Below are 15,461 nucleotides of genomic sequence, written 5' to 3'. Positions count from 1 at the left end.
CAGCGAGCCATCGCGATGGGTTGGAAAGCACGAGCAACGCGTCCAAACTCCGGGCAAGGGGGACCAAGGGGACAATCACGTCAGACGTACTGGTGGTTGGGGCCTCGCAGCGGGGCGGAGCCCGAGGCTCCACATTGAGGGGGCTCAAACCCTGTGGCCGTGCTGAGTCCAGAGACAACGAAGCACTTACCTGGCTCCTGATGCTCACCATAAGATTGGTCGAGGAGGGGAGAGGAGGAATATCGTCCCCGTAGTCCACCGGAATCAACCCAGTGTGGGCATGTTTGTGCCACAGCTGGGCGCGCAGGGGAGGGGGTTCCGCCACTGGAGCGCCGATCCTGCCAAAATGGGACGGTGGACGGTGGTCGTGACGATGGCCGTGCGCACCTAACATGTGACCCAGGGAACAAGGAAACCACTCTTTTGTTGAAGTTTTGGGTACCACAGCCTCTTGGCCATGCGGTGACAAAAGATTCTCCTCCCGGCCCTCCACCGGGAGATGGAGTGGTCTGTCTACCAGCTCCATAGAAGCGGGTCTCCTCGTCCCTTGGTCGCCTGTCTCAGGGGCGCTTCGAAGCCTTCCTTGGGTTCTTGGCGGCCGGCCGTGAGACGGGTGGCATCTGCTTCCTGCGGTGGGCTCCATGCCGGGACAGGCCGTGGGGGGGGGGCTGCGGCGGAGCCGGTGCTGTTGCCCTTGGTGACGAGCAGACGGGGTGCGGGTCTTGAGCCGCATCGGGGCAGGATGTGTTGAATAGCCTCCGTCTGCTGCTTCACTGCCGAGAACTGCTGGGCAAAGTCCTCAACGGTGTCGCCGAACAGGCCAACCTGGGAGATGGGGCATCAAGGAACCGTGCCTTGTCAGCCTCATGTCAACCAGGTTGAGCCAAAGGTGGCGTTCCTGGACCACCAGGGTGGACATCGCCTGCCCGAGAGACCGCGCCATGACCTTCGTTGCCCGGAGAGCGAGGTCGGTCGCCGAGCGCAGTTCCTGCATCAATCCAGGGTCAGAACTACCCTCGTGCAGCTCTTTTAGCGCCCTGGCATGGTGTACTTGCAGGAGAGCCATGGCGTGCAGGGCGGAGGCGGCTTGACCAGTGGCACCGTAGGCCTTAGCCGTCAGAGACGACGTAAACCTACAGGCCCTGGACGGGAGCCTCGGGCACCCATGCCAGGTGGTGGTGCTCTGCAGGCACAAGTGCACTGCGAGCGCCTTATCCACCTGGGGGATCACCGAATACCCCTTGGCCACCCCACCATTGAGGGTAGTGAGAGCAGGGGAGCTGAAGGATCGGGTAGTAACAGGTGCCCCCCATGATCTTGTCAGCTCCTCATGCACTTCCGGGAAGAAAGGGACTGGGGTGGAGCGCGGCTGTGAGCGGCGCTCTGGGCCCAGGAACCAATCATCGAGCCACAAGGGTTCAGGGGAGGGTGGAGGGTTCCACTCTAGCCCGACGCTTGTGGCTGCCTGGGAAAGCATGTCCGTCATCTCTGCGTCGGCCTGAGACTGGGAAGCCCAGCCGAAGCCTCCGCGTCAGAGTGGACGAGCCTGCTCTCCGATGCTGCGCTCGATAACTCATCATCTTCCCGGGCCCCGAATAAGAGGTCAAACTCACCCTGAGATGAGCCGCCGGTCTCATCCGAGAGCCCGACCAGGGCAAGCGAGCATGCTGAGGAATGAGAGGTCCGTGGAGGGTTACCCGGCGGAGGTGCTCCCACTGGAGTCCCCAAATCGCCCCCAGTGCTAACCGACGCGGCCTCATACCCGTAGGTAGAAGGACCGAGGAGGGGAGCCGCTGGGGTGGCTTGCTTTCTTACGAAGGCAAGCCGCGACCGCAACGTTGCCATGGTCATGTTCTCGCAATGAGGACAAGACCCATCCACGAACGATTTCTCCGCATGGGCAGCGCCCAGACACGAAAGACAGTGATCGTGGTGGTCAGAAGCGGAGAGATAATGACCGCAACCAAAAATAACACACAAACCGCTCTTTCAGAATTGAAATATACTCTTTTAGAATATACTCTTTTGTTCTGCCGAAGCGCCCAGGTGCGTTCTCTGCACTCCACAGGTGCAGTGGGGGAGAAGCCGCTGAAATGCGCCGTAAATCCAGCAGTTTGAGGTGATCGGTAGGGAGAAATTTAATTCAGTGCACTGAATGCAACCGCTCGGCTCCGAAGAGAAAATCTGAATGAGTGGTTGCATACCAGCTCCTTTTATACCCGCATGTCCGGGGGAGTGGCATGCAAATTCCACTCGCCAATTCCCATTGGCCTTTTTTCAAAAAGCAGAGGTGTTTGGGGCTCCCAAGAGTGACCCCTATTGTCACTACATCGACACAACGTCGAGTGAGTGAAAGATAGGGAACAGTGATTACCATGGTGTTTTTGTAAGTGCAGCCTAGCCATGAAATAAGAAGCTTTTGAATCTTACAGAATTGAGCCTTTATGGTGAATTCTAGTTGGTTCTAGGTTTTACCTTTGGCCATTTCTAGGAAGTTTGTTGGCTCATCTGCTTGGTACTTGTGCTCCAGGAGGGGCGAGTCTTTGATGAAGCTGGTTCGTTCAGGAGAATACTTGGCAAGCCGTCTCTCTGGCAGGGGCAAAGACTTGGGCAAGAACCAGAACGGCACGGCGGACAGGAGGGTGATGAGCCCTGCAATGAGGTACCCCAGCCACCAGGCACCGACCCAGCGAGCATCTCCTGGGGTGATGCTAATGCTTTCTGTGAAAACACACACATATGTCGACAGCACGAATACAGAAGCTACAAGGCTCACTGCAGCTTGTCACATGTTCAGAATATTTGGGCCAGGCAAACAGCCGAGGCAGACAGTGGGAACAGACACAGACAGTCTTAGATGTCTCACTCTTTCTTTTGCTCTCAGATATAATCCACGCTCTCAGCTTAGCACATATGCTCAAACAGCCTCCATGTCTAGTTTCAATGTGCAAGTAGATAGAAATGTTTGTGACATTTCACGTGACGAATGTGCATTGATGAAAATGAACAGTTCACCCAAAATGTTACTATTCCATGTTGTCATCATTTGCATTATTTAATTTTTTTCTTTCATTGGCGCAATACAAAATAAAGACCAAAAGAACAAAAAAACAATATAAATAATAGCCTTGTATGAGAAACAGACCGAAATTTTATGTCATTAAGTGACAATCTTCCATTCTCCTGTAGCTCTCAAATATAATTTGCGCTCATGTTTTTAAACATACCACGTCATGATCGGTCATGTGACATGCAAGAACAAGGGCTGTGAATTTAAAGTGTTATTTCAGTATGATTAATTATATAAAAAACAACGCAATTAATCATGTCCCCTGACCATAATAAGGAATATTCCTACCATTGGAGCAATTCAAGCTTGAAGTGCCACCTGTTTTCAGCAGGGGGCAGTAAGTGAAACTCCAGCTGTATAGGCAACTCCAGCTGGACAGAGAACAAACCAAACTCAGGCTTGCTTGACACTAGAGACAGCACAAGATGAGAACGCGTTCTTGCGTTTAAACACAGCTGGACAACCATTCCAAATGCAAGGGCCTCAAGACATGTTTTTATAAGTTTCAAACAACATTTAACTTGACACAGCGATCTAAAAACGCTGTGTTTGTACGCGACGCAACCAAAGTGAGACTCTCAAAAAGTGTCCGTCTGACACGTGTACATTGACTCATCCTTAAAAAAGCCCTTATAATACTAGATACTATACTATAATAAAGACTGATGTATTCAATTGTAAAATGGATTGCTGTGTACTGTAGGCCAATGATAGGCTTATGTTCAATAAAATGGAAATGAACAATATATTGCCTTTTAAAGACACTTTTTGTATTGTCTTATCAATGCTTTACTCATCTGCCACAATAATGTAATGCATTTTAAATATTGGAATTATTATATTTAATTTAATTATTTAATATATATTACATTTATAATTATTTAAATATAACTATTTACAATTATTTAAACATTATTTATTGTATTGCTTTTTGAGGGTCTTCCTCAGCAAGTATGTATATATGCGATTAATTGTGATTAATTTGATTAATTAATGAGCATATCATGTAATTCATAAGATTACAATTTTGTAACCGATTGACAGCCCAAGCAAGAACTAATGCCATTTGCCATAAATAATGTCAAACCTGGCCTGACACGTCCAAAGGCATTTTTTAAATGAACCCCAGTACGAATTTGATTTCTGACTGCATAAATCACCATCCACATTAATTGTATGGAAAAGAGGTGCTTGGACTTTCTGCTAAACCTCTCCTTTTGTGTTTTCACAGAAGAAAGAAAATAATAGGGGTGAGTAAATTGATGAAATTTTCATTTTGAACAAACTATTCCTTTAACCATAAACCTATGGAAAATCTTGTTTCTATAGTATAGCTTTTTAGAAACTCAATTAACAATTTTCAAAGTAGAATTCATGTTCTCAGAATAAATAGGCTACATTGAAACTGAGATTCTCGGCAAAACAGCCACACAGTGAGCAACAAAACATGTTTATGTAATACTTATATAGTACATATCCTCGTGTCAGAGAGACACTAGATCTTTATCGGCAATTCTTTAGCAATCCTCCTACGAGGATTTATTTGTGTGATAAAAGATTTTAATAAATTTTGTTGACTGTGCTGTGTCTTGTTTAATTGTATTTAATGGTGACACTTTTCATTATAATGTATTGAGGTATGTGGCTAAATATTTCTGTATAATATATGCCATTATTCCATTATTCTTTTGTGGCGTAACATAAGGCGTAACTTTACTGCCAAATGTCTTGACGCTTTATTGTCTATATAGCGATGGACTGTTTCCCCTCCATGCATTATTACAAATACACATTTAAAGTTCACCACCAATCTAAAAAAAATAAAACATGGAATCGATTTAATACTTGATGTAGGAGAGTGAATGTTGATTTCTCAACCTTTCAAACAGATAACAATGCAAACAAATGTAATATTAATGTGATGCAATTTAAGGGTACAGATGTTTCAGAAAATGTCCTCTTAAACCTTTTCAAACTTTTCAAAACCTTTACATCTCATACAGAAAGCTTTACATCGTCTCTAATCAAATAAAAAGCACGTTTCATTGCCAAAAACACACTCGGCTCCAACATAAACAGCATATGCGGCTTTCAAACAGAAAACAACAGTTTCTTGTTTCGTCTAGCTTTGTTTAAAATACAAACAAAATAAGACTAATCTGAATAAGCTGGATTTCCTCCAGATTTGAGCTCTTTGAGGAGAAAAGAAAGATTCAGAGTGCTCAATTTCACAGTGAATTATTCTTTAAAATCCTTTTGGTAGTTTATGAATCATTAGTCTTGTCAAACTATTCTGAGTCAACAAAAATGTCAGTGATGAGCATGCTTGATTTGAAATTTGAGACAAGTGATGTTTAAATAAAACAAAGAAAATTCAAGGGAAATATCACTTGAGCAGAATATTTTTATTGGGCATCATTTCTAATCAAGCTGTAATTTTGTCAAATTCTCTAGTTGTGTGTATTTAGGAAACATAAAATGATAACTATGAAATTAGCCTTAGCAAAACAAAGGAGTCTGCCATTTTATTTAAAAACATAAAAATTTCATTTAAATCGATACAGAATTTGAGATGTGGTGGCGATGACACTGTGGTGGGAAAAATCTCCAGCGGTGCATGTACCTATGCTATTGGACATCATTAGCTGACAAATTAAAAAAAATGATTGATTTATATTTTTTTAACAAGTCTACATTGCTAAAAATGCCCAGGAACACTCTTAAACTCTTTCCATGAGAATACAGACTTTGGTCGCACCTCCCACAGGAGGCAGGAAGAAGTCATTTAGCAGATGCTTCTATCCAAAGCAACTTAAAGTACACTATAACCACTATCCCACACCATTTGCAAAACCCAGAAGCGTAAAATTCTACATCTGAGTAGCAAATTAACTCAATGACCTTCATAGCAAATAGTGAACTCAACCACTTGTGTGTTTTGATGCAAAGTCACAAATCATTCAGAAGTATTGTATTAACTCCACTCACCCATGTTGACAAATCCAATGTCCACATATATCTTGGCACAGATGGACCCCAACAGGTACCCAAACACGGGACCAATGACCGATATTGTCTGGACACATCCTAATACAGACGATACATGAATTGATTAGTTGTAGCTCTAGTCTAGGCCATCTACCAAGAAAGACAATGCTCTCCAGGAAATACAATCATTACCAGGAAGTTTTAAATGGCTGAACAATCTGAAATTTAAGTTAATCAATGAAGCAGCAAATTAATGACATATAAAATTCATATAAGACACAGTGGATACAAGGCTATAATGTTTTTTGCTTTAAAGGGATGCTCATATAGTTAATATTTTCATTTTCGGGGTGAACTATTCATTTAACTTGGTTTAAATTTAGTTTTTTTTTTTTTCCTATATACGTTTGAAATTAAATTAAAAATCAGCCAGGTTTACACATCTCATATATACATACTGTATGCAAAGATATGGATGTACCAATGTAGAATGCAGCATTTTCCTCCAAAGCATGATCATCTATGTATGAGATTCCCAGAGGTTGCACTGGGGTCTCACCAATTCCACGCAAGATATTCCCCAAGAACACATAGATCCACATGGACAATCTGGACTCCTGTTCGCAACCTGAGAAAGATGTGTTAGGAGGAAGAGAAGCTGAGGTTTTTGCAAATGAGAGGCAGTTTGAAGAATTCACACATGACATAGATACTGAATGCCTGCCAAAGGCCATACATGAGTGACAGGGTAAGCAAACAATGCATTTATGATTGACTCATGGCATAAACACATATTTTTACAATCATACACTATATTAAACAATCTATGTGGTGCAATGCTGCTACGTACTTATTTCTTTCACTCAATTTTCACTCTTTTCTAAGATATTATGTCATAAAAACTAAATATTTTGTCATAGCTAAAATAATTATGACACTTAACAACTGACTGTTCCTATGGTAATTTACAGCTTTAAGCACCTGTCGACGGTCCAGTTGCAGCTCTGTAGCCTATATAAATAAATGGTAAATTAATTTAACATATGGTAACCACATCAAGAGTTATTTGAAATTATTTATCTTTATTTTCTTCTCTGTTTAATCCATAAAGAAATTTTACAATGTGGAAGTAAAAAAACAAAACAAACATAAATCGCATGACTTTGAATTTTGTGAATTGGTTGAGTAATTCACAAAAAAACAAAAAAGAATTTTACAGTTTATGCATTTCATAACAAAATGAAATCAAATTGAACTGAGTAGGCTTTAATAAAGTAAAACTAAAAAATAAATAAATCTTAAGAAGCCTTTATTTTTCACACATTATATATTTTCATATATACAGTGAAATTCTTTTTTCACATATCGCATCCAAGCTGGGATCAGAGCTAAAATGTTTTGTGTACGTTCATTTAAATTCAGCAAATGCATCAAAATATCAATGTACAATTGTTTTACTTCAACAGTTGTGATTGAAAATGTTTGAATTAGTACAGACTTTAAGTAGCAAATAAAATGTCAACCAAAAACAACTGTAACGGGGTTCAAGATGGGCAAGGAGGCGGGAACCGGCAGAACAGTCAACATAACTTTAATGATATAAATCAACTTAAACAAACAACACACACACACAGCGGCCACGTGTGTCTCTCTCTCGAAACTGGTGCCTCCAGCTCGTCTTTATCCCCTTCCCGGCTGATTAGTACAATTCAGTGCCAGGCATGCGTCCTAACGGCCCGGCCACGTCCTCCTCCTCGTCACACTCCTCCACTGCCCGATTCAGGCTGGGGAAACCTCCTTCTTGACGTACTCCCCTCCTCTCCCTTCCTGGAGTGGAGGTGTTGCCCTTCCGGCCGTCCTTCTGCTGGCAGGTCTTCCCTGCCTCTCTGGAGCCCTGGGAGAGACGAGGGGAGGGAGAGGGAAAGAGCAAGGGGGAGAGACACAGAGAGAGAGAGAGAAAAAAAAAAAAAGAGAAAAACCTTCCACGCCGGTCCCTGGACACACCGTCGCCTGGTCCTCAGCCACTCCTCCCTCTGGAAGACGACAGCCGCTCCTCCCCTGGTGGACGGCAGTGAGTCCTCCGACCCTTGGTGGACAATAACAGCTCCTCCGCTACCTGGCGGATGGCAGCAGTTCCTCTGACTCCTGGCAGCCGGCAGCGGCAACTCCGTCCCCTGGAGGATGGCTGCAGCTCCTCCGCTTCCCGGTGGACGACAGCAGTGAGGACTCCGCGACATCGCCTCCCTCCTCCTTACCGGATTTCGGCATCAATGTAACGGGGTTCAAGATGGGCAAGGAGGAGGCCAGAAACGTCAGAACAGTCAACATAACTTTAATGACATAAATCAACTTTAAACAAACATGAACACACAGACACACACAGCGGCCACGTGGGTCTCTCTCTCTCGAACTGGCGCCTCTGGCTCGTCTTTATCCCCATCCCGGCTGATTAGGACAATTCAGCGCCCGGCGTGCATCCTCATGGCCTGGCCATTCCCCTCTCCTCGTCACAATTTCTTTTTTTGACAAACACGTAGACATTTAATAAACACTTTTCAGTGTATAACAAAACAAAAACATGCACTGCTTTCAGCCAGCTATGTATGAACATAATGACACACACACGCACACAGACAGGCTTCATGCATCTCTGTCTCTCTCATCTGCCTCTGTCTCCTCTCCTTAAATACTCCTGCCGCCCCTAATTGGAACACGAATGTGGCACACAGGTGGAACTCATTCACCACTTATCTTCCCAGCCTCACTCTGCCCAGACACCGCTCGGCCCCGCCCTGCTCGACACATACACATACCCCCATCGCCAAACTCAAGTTGGGGAATTCTCCAGCCTGTGACCTACTCTCCTCCCCCCCATTTCTAGGGAGGGAGCATTGGTGCGTCAGGATGGTCTACAGGTCCAATCTGCACGTGCCTGGGAGTGGGAACAGGACAAGGGAGAGGAGAAAGCAGAGAGAGGAGAGAGAGAGACAGGCTCGCCGGCCCCAGACATGCCGTCGACTGGCCCTCAGCTCACTATACTGCTTCCGTCCACGACGCTGGCCGATGGCACTGGACCCCTCAGCTGTCCCTTTGGGTTGACGGAGTGCTCCAGCGCCACCGGATCAGGCACACCCTTGACGTTGCGATCCTTAGTCAGCGGAGAATACTCCTTGATGGCGCATCCATCCTCCTTCCTGGATTTCGTCACCAGTGTAACAATTCAAGGATGGAAAAGGAGGAAGCTGGGACCAGCTCGACAAACACGTAGACATTTAATAAACAATTTTCAGTGTATAACAAAACAAAAACACACACTGCTTTTCAGCCAGCTATGTATGAACAAAGACACACGGACACACACACAGCGGCCGCGTGTGTCTCTCTCTCTCTTGAACTGGTACCTCCGTCTCATCTTTATCCCCCTCCTGGCTGATTAGGACAATTCAGCGCAGGGCGTGCGTCCTCACGGCCCAGCCACGCTCTCCTCCTCATCACAACAATTTTTTTTATTTTATTATTGTCATTACCATGCTTTGGTAGTTATTAGTTTAAACACATGACAAAACATTGATTTAACCACCTCTAACCATCACATAAAAACAAGACAAACTGTGGTTCATTGTTTTACATGTCTCTACCTGTCTAAGTGGGTGGTTCTTGACCAGAATAAGCTGCAATGTGGACCAGACTGTATATCATAAGTCAAAATTCTGGCTATAAAAGACTACCTATATATGCCTGAGTGACTGGTCAGATCTCTGAAGCAGTACTTTTGTATTTCCCATTATAGAAGTAGTTGTCATACCTGGGCTCAGTACTGAAGATGTGCTTGGACCTGTGGATATAATGCTAGCAGAGCTTGCTGGACATGGAGAGAGGTTACTGGTTGAGTTCACTGACGATCTAATCGATGTTTCGAACTTGTAGCTGCATATAAAACATCAATGCAACGATTCAGCAGCAGAAGACCACATCAAATGAGAATAGAACAAAGGCATTCAGAGTGATAAGAAGTGCAGGATATGCTTGGCATTAGCACGCACGCAGCATGCATCATTTTCAGAAATTACATTAATCAAAAGAATGTGTAGCACAACACGGCATTTCATTGTGGCCTACATACGAACTAGCACATTAACATATGAAACATGGCACTGCAAGATTGCACTCGAGTCTCTTTAAAAAAAACGCATGTCATTAAATATATCCACATTTGGGATCCTCGAAAATCAGTGTGTAAAACCTGAAACCTGGCAAATTTTTAAATATGAGAATGCTAGTCAATTTACAAAAAAGGCTTTCCACAGGAAAAAAGTCAAATTTCAATCAGTAGAGCAAAATGATTTAAAATTCTGTTTGTTCTATATTTCAACTAGAAACATTTCCTTTATGCGGTGGTTTTTCGATGCCAAAAACAAATTTGATACAGATGCTTAGATGAGAGCGTCTGACCACAGACTGAACAAGTTGACTAAATATCATGGAATAAAAATAAAGTTTTCCAGGCCTGGAAATGTCATGGAAATTAAAGCCTTAATTTATATAGTGAATATCAATTTTTCAAGCCATGATTTGCTCTAAAACCTAAATACAGCTCTTCTGGTGATTGCTTGTGAATACAACTTGAGCGCAAGCCAAAGTGATGTCTGATTTGTGAGTGAATCCTTCTTTTGAGTCAGTTCTTTTCTGTTAAAATGTTCACAAATCAGTCTGAATGATTCATTAGCAAATCGGTCTAAATAAAAATAATTTTACTATTTTTTTCCAGAAATCACAAATAGCAGGAAAAGTAATAGAAATTAATTGGTAAAAAAGGACAGTAATCCTGTCTGTCACCACTTGACTTAAGTTGTACTTTTTCTATGTTGTGACAACAGGAGAAAAATCCCTGTCTAAAACTACGTCTTGATATATTTGAGAACAAACATATTTAGATATACGTGAAACTGGAGCATTTCACGTATACAAAGCATGTTACAAGTGAACCGTGTTGCTGCACTGAACATTTGAGGTAATCTAGGTGATCTACTGCATTTATCATTCAGTAACAATATAAGTTTCAGTAACGTTCAGTAATGATAATCATTGAGCACGTTTCTGAGGTTGCATTTTCCCCTCTAACATAATTTTTACTCTACTGATGGTTCAGTTTAGGTTTGGGGTTTAGCTTATAAGATATGCATTCATCTTCACTGTATAACTGCCTGTACAGCTGAAAACAACTTGCTTCTCAACTTGCTTTTTGCGCCCCTCTGTGGACATTTCACCCAGAAAAAAATGGAGCTCACACGTGCCCATACACCCAATAACACTTACCACTTTGCCCACTGGGTGCGGGGTTTAGAATTTCAGTAAGCACAGACCAATTTTTGCTAAAGAAAGGTCAACCTATTGTTTCTGATTTCACTGAGATCATTCTGCAAGTACAGTAACACACTAAATATGACTAAATTACATTTCTGATCCAGGGCTCTAACAAGGTTGTGTTAGATGGAATGGAGTGGTGATGGCGTAGTGGGCTAAAGCACATAAGTGGTAATCAGAAGGATGCTGGTTTGAACCCCACAGCCACCACAACTGTGTCCTTGAGCAAGGCACTTAACTCCAGGTTGCTCCAGGGGAATTGTCCCTGTAATAAGTGCACTGTAAGTCACTTTGGATAAAAAAAAAAAAAAAGTGTCTGCCAAAATGCATAAATGTAAAGGTCAAACTGAATCCATGTGTCCATCAAAACTGCTCAGCTTGTAACAGAACAATAGTATGAGGCAAAGCTTTTTGCTGTTAGAGCTCTGATTTTCAAGGACTCTGTTATTGCAAAAAATTTCAGCTTACCGTCCGATTATAAAATGGGGCAAGGCAATTAGAAAAGTGCCTAATGACATCAGCAGGCAGCCAATGGCGATGATCTTCGGCCGGTGAAGTTTGGCACCAAAGTAACTCACAAAGGCGATCACCAACAGGTTACCTACGAGAAGGAAGAACTGTTAAGACTAGATTTTTTGTTATTAACATCTTTATTGATTCCATCCACAAAAACCAATAAACAAAACATAAAATACGGAATCAGTTATATAAATTAAACCCCTCCCCCCGAACATCCCCCCCACCACCCAACACAAACACACATTACAGTGTCTCTTACAATAATAACAAAAAAATTAGAAACAAACTAAAAATATATATACACTTTCAAAAAACAAGACTAACATTTTAAGTGGAAAACAGGGTAATTGAGTTATTTCCAAACAATCCTCTGAAAAGCATGAACTAAAGTAAGGAACTGACTTCACTGCAAGAATGCGTGGATTATTAGGAGGTCACTAAGAGGACGACACTCTTCAGGTTTTAACTTCATTGCAGACAATCTTTTTAGGTCTGTTCTGGATTTCAGCCATAATTCATGAGCGCCCGCTCGTCTTAAAGGGATAGTTCGACTTTACGAGACTTTAAAGCTGAAGTATGTAATTTCTGCGCCACTAGCACCTCCAAACGGAATTGCAAAAATAAACATTTTCACAACAGTTTCTAAAAACTCTTCCCGTTTAACGCCAATTAAACAAACAGTCCCGCCCCCAACTCACGCCATTGGTCCAGTTTTTGTCTCTCGAGACGGGTGGCTCAAAACAAACTTGTCATAGTGCCAAAGAGAAAGTGTTTACAGTTTAAGAAAATTAAGCTGGGATAGGAGAAAGTATTTTAACAGCAAAAGTTAAATACTTCCATGTTAAGTCGTATTGTACATATTGTTATCATATCGGTTATCAGCCAACCTGCTCTCTAATACTGGTATTGGCATTGGTTGAAAGTGTTGGGCAAGTTATTCAAAAAAGTATTACACTAATTACTTCTCCAATATTGTAATCAGACTGCTTTACTTATTACTTCATAAAAAGTAATCAGATTACTGATAACTTTACTTAAATAATGCTTTTCACTGAAATGCTTTTGTCATTTCGCTTATCAAATTCAAAATAATGTCTATTTCCTCCTTGTTCATTGTCGCACACCCTTCTGTCATGATCCTGCTCTGTCTGTCCTGTTATCTTTGTCTTATTGAGTTTGTACTGTGTATGGAGCACATGGCTGAGCCAAATGTTTGTTTGCCTTGTGCTCTCCCAACTCCGCCCCCTCGCTCCCACCTGGCCTCAACCCTAGTCCACATTATGTTTACTGACTTCACCTGTTCCTTGTATGCTCTCTATATATACTGTGCTCCCTTTCCTCTCGTGTTCGTCAGATCGATTTCCTTCTCCTGTTGTTCAGTTGGTGTTTTGTTTGCTCAGCCTCCAGTCTGGTTTCTCATTTTGTCTCTCAGTTTTAAAGTTTGTTACTGTATTGCTTTTCAGTTTTTATCTCGTGAGAGTTTGTTTTCCCTGTTTGTATTGTTTCATTTAATAAAAATCTTTATTTTACCTCATTCCTGCAATTGGGCCCTCATTCCTGATACATTACGTGACACCCTTCAGCTGTCACAGAAATGCAAAGAGATGTATATATGTGCACATGAATTCATATTTTAAATGTACTATACAAAATAATATCATTTTAGAAATATTTTAACCCAATTAATGTACTTCAAGGTAATTACCTTAATTGAAAGTTAGTACCTGTTACCTGATTAGAATTTAAAGTGTACATTTTCATTTAGTCATTAAGCAGATGCTTTAATCCAAAATGATTTACAAATTAGGAACATAAGCAATTTGCCACACAAAAGTCAAAAATATCTGCAATATCTATTTTTAACTTAAGTAATTCGATAACAGCAATTTATTACTTTGTAATCAGATTACACCCAACACTGTTGGTTGACTAATAAAATTCACCCTTGAAGGCAAGGATCTGCTCCACAAACTTCCTAAACACAGTTTTTCCCAACAAGCAACTAATTTATACATGATTGACTCCTTTGTCAGTTGAGGAACACAATTTGTTGGTTTCTGAGTCAAATCTGAGTTTCTATGAAGAGACGTCTTTGTGTGTATAATTATATCACAGCTCTGAATAAAGGCGCGGGAACAAATTTTTGGCAAGGGGTGCTGAGGTTTTGGCGGACGATTTACACATCATGCACGCACAACGAGGGCATCAGAGAACCACGTGTCTCCCGATCATTGAACGCCCATTGTACAAAAGGGCCTCAGTTTGTTCCTGGGAGGCAGCAGATGCCCTAACCCCACCCCCACTGTAATCCTAACCATATGGGTGGCACCTTTCTCCCATCTCTCTCTCTCTCTCTCTCTCTCTCTCACACACACACACACACACACACACACGGCTGTCCTTATGAGGACTCTCCATAGACAGTGATTTTTATACTGTACGAACTATAGATTCTATCCCCTACCCCTAACTCAAACTTTCTGCATTTTTACATTTTCAAAAAAAAAAAAAAAAAAACAGTTTAGTATGATTAAGCAATTTGAATTATGGGCACACTAGAAATGTCCTCAAACCACATTTATAGCATAATGCCCTTGTAATTACCAGTTTGTAACCTCAAAAAAATCCTCAGAACCAACAACAGTAATAATACAATTAAATCTTAATTTATTGACAAAATAATTTTCGTTGTTAACAATTTTTTTTTTTTTTTTTTTTCACTTTTCTGCAAATAAAAGGAAAAGGCAGAATAAAAAGTTCACTAGTATCCATCCCCATCACAAGGGCTCTCTTCAGTTTGGCAGAGCCCTGCCCACAAGCATGATCTTTCCGAAATGGGATGACATTTTTATTAACATAAATCATATACTGAAAGCAAAATTGCATTATATATACTGCATAAATACAATGAAATATATGAAATTTTGTTGATACTGTTTTCCAGTCTTACTCACTAGGTGGTGCTTCAGCACCCTCAGCACCCCATTTCCTGCGCCTTTGGCTCTGAACAGTAAATAGTGTACACACACACACACACACACACACACACACACACACACACGTATTTAATTCTCAGAAGTTTAGACCAGGGTTCAGCTCATGAGGAGGTCAGACTAACCAAAGAGAAGCAAGTCAACCAAACATTTTCACACTGTTGGCAAACACACACAGTAGCCTTTGTTCCAGAAGTCTGAGACGGGAGTTTGTGAGCACTTGTTTATAACAGGGACGGAAGACAGCAGACAGCGTGATGCTAACTCTGACACATGATCTCTGTGAGGCTGCCACTCGCTTAGACTGTGCTCCCCATCCCGTTTCCATGGCAACACTCCTATGGAAACACTGGTTGCTAGGGCCACACGAACGGTGGCTGCAGCAGTGTGAGCAAGGATTTGGCCTCACTTTCACTACTCTAGATTGCAACCGTAATCTTTAAACTTCAAAATGATTTTTTGGACACTACAATGATGGTAATAACAAAGTTTTTTTTTTTTAAGGATCTTACTTATAAATATCCTGG

At 42.1% G+C, this 15,461-nt stretch overlaps 1 protein-coding gene across 1 annotated transcript in view; it reads right to left on the bottom strand.

Annotated features, from left to right (window-relative positions):
• LOC127436701 (solute carrier organic anion transporter family member 1C1-like) overlaps positions 1-15,461 on the bottom strand; it is a 51,258-nt gene that overhangs the window by 14,654 nt on the left and 21,143 nt on the right. Inside the window, exons 4-8 of the mRNA XM_051691008.1 lie at positions 11,891-12,023; positions 9,864-9,985; positions 6,540-6,686; positions 6,059-6,157; positions 2,476-2,721 (exon numbers count right to left, since the gene is read on the bottom strand). Of these exons, the coding sequence (XP_051546968.1) occupies positions 2,476-2,721; positions 6,059-6,157; positions 6,540-6,686; positions 9,864-9,985; positions 11,891-12,023 (747 nt within the window). The remainder of the gene's footprint in view (positions 1-2,475; positions 2,722-6,058; positions 6,158-6,539; positions 6,687-9,863; positions 9,986-11,890; positions 12,024-15,461) is intronic.

This window comes from Myxocyprinus asiaticus, chromosome 47 (genome assembly GCF_019703515.2).
Source record: "Myxocyprinus asiaticus isolate MX2 ecotype Aquarium Trade chromosome 47, UBuf_Myxa_2, whole genome shotgun sequence".
NCBI lineage: Eukaryota > Metazoa > Chordata > Actinopteri > Cypriniformes > Catostomidae > Myxocyprinus > Myxocyprinus asiaticus.
Note: the sequence above shows the minus strand (reverse complement) of the source record. Positions and strands in the feature narration are given on the sequence as shown.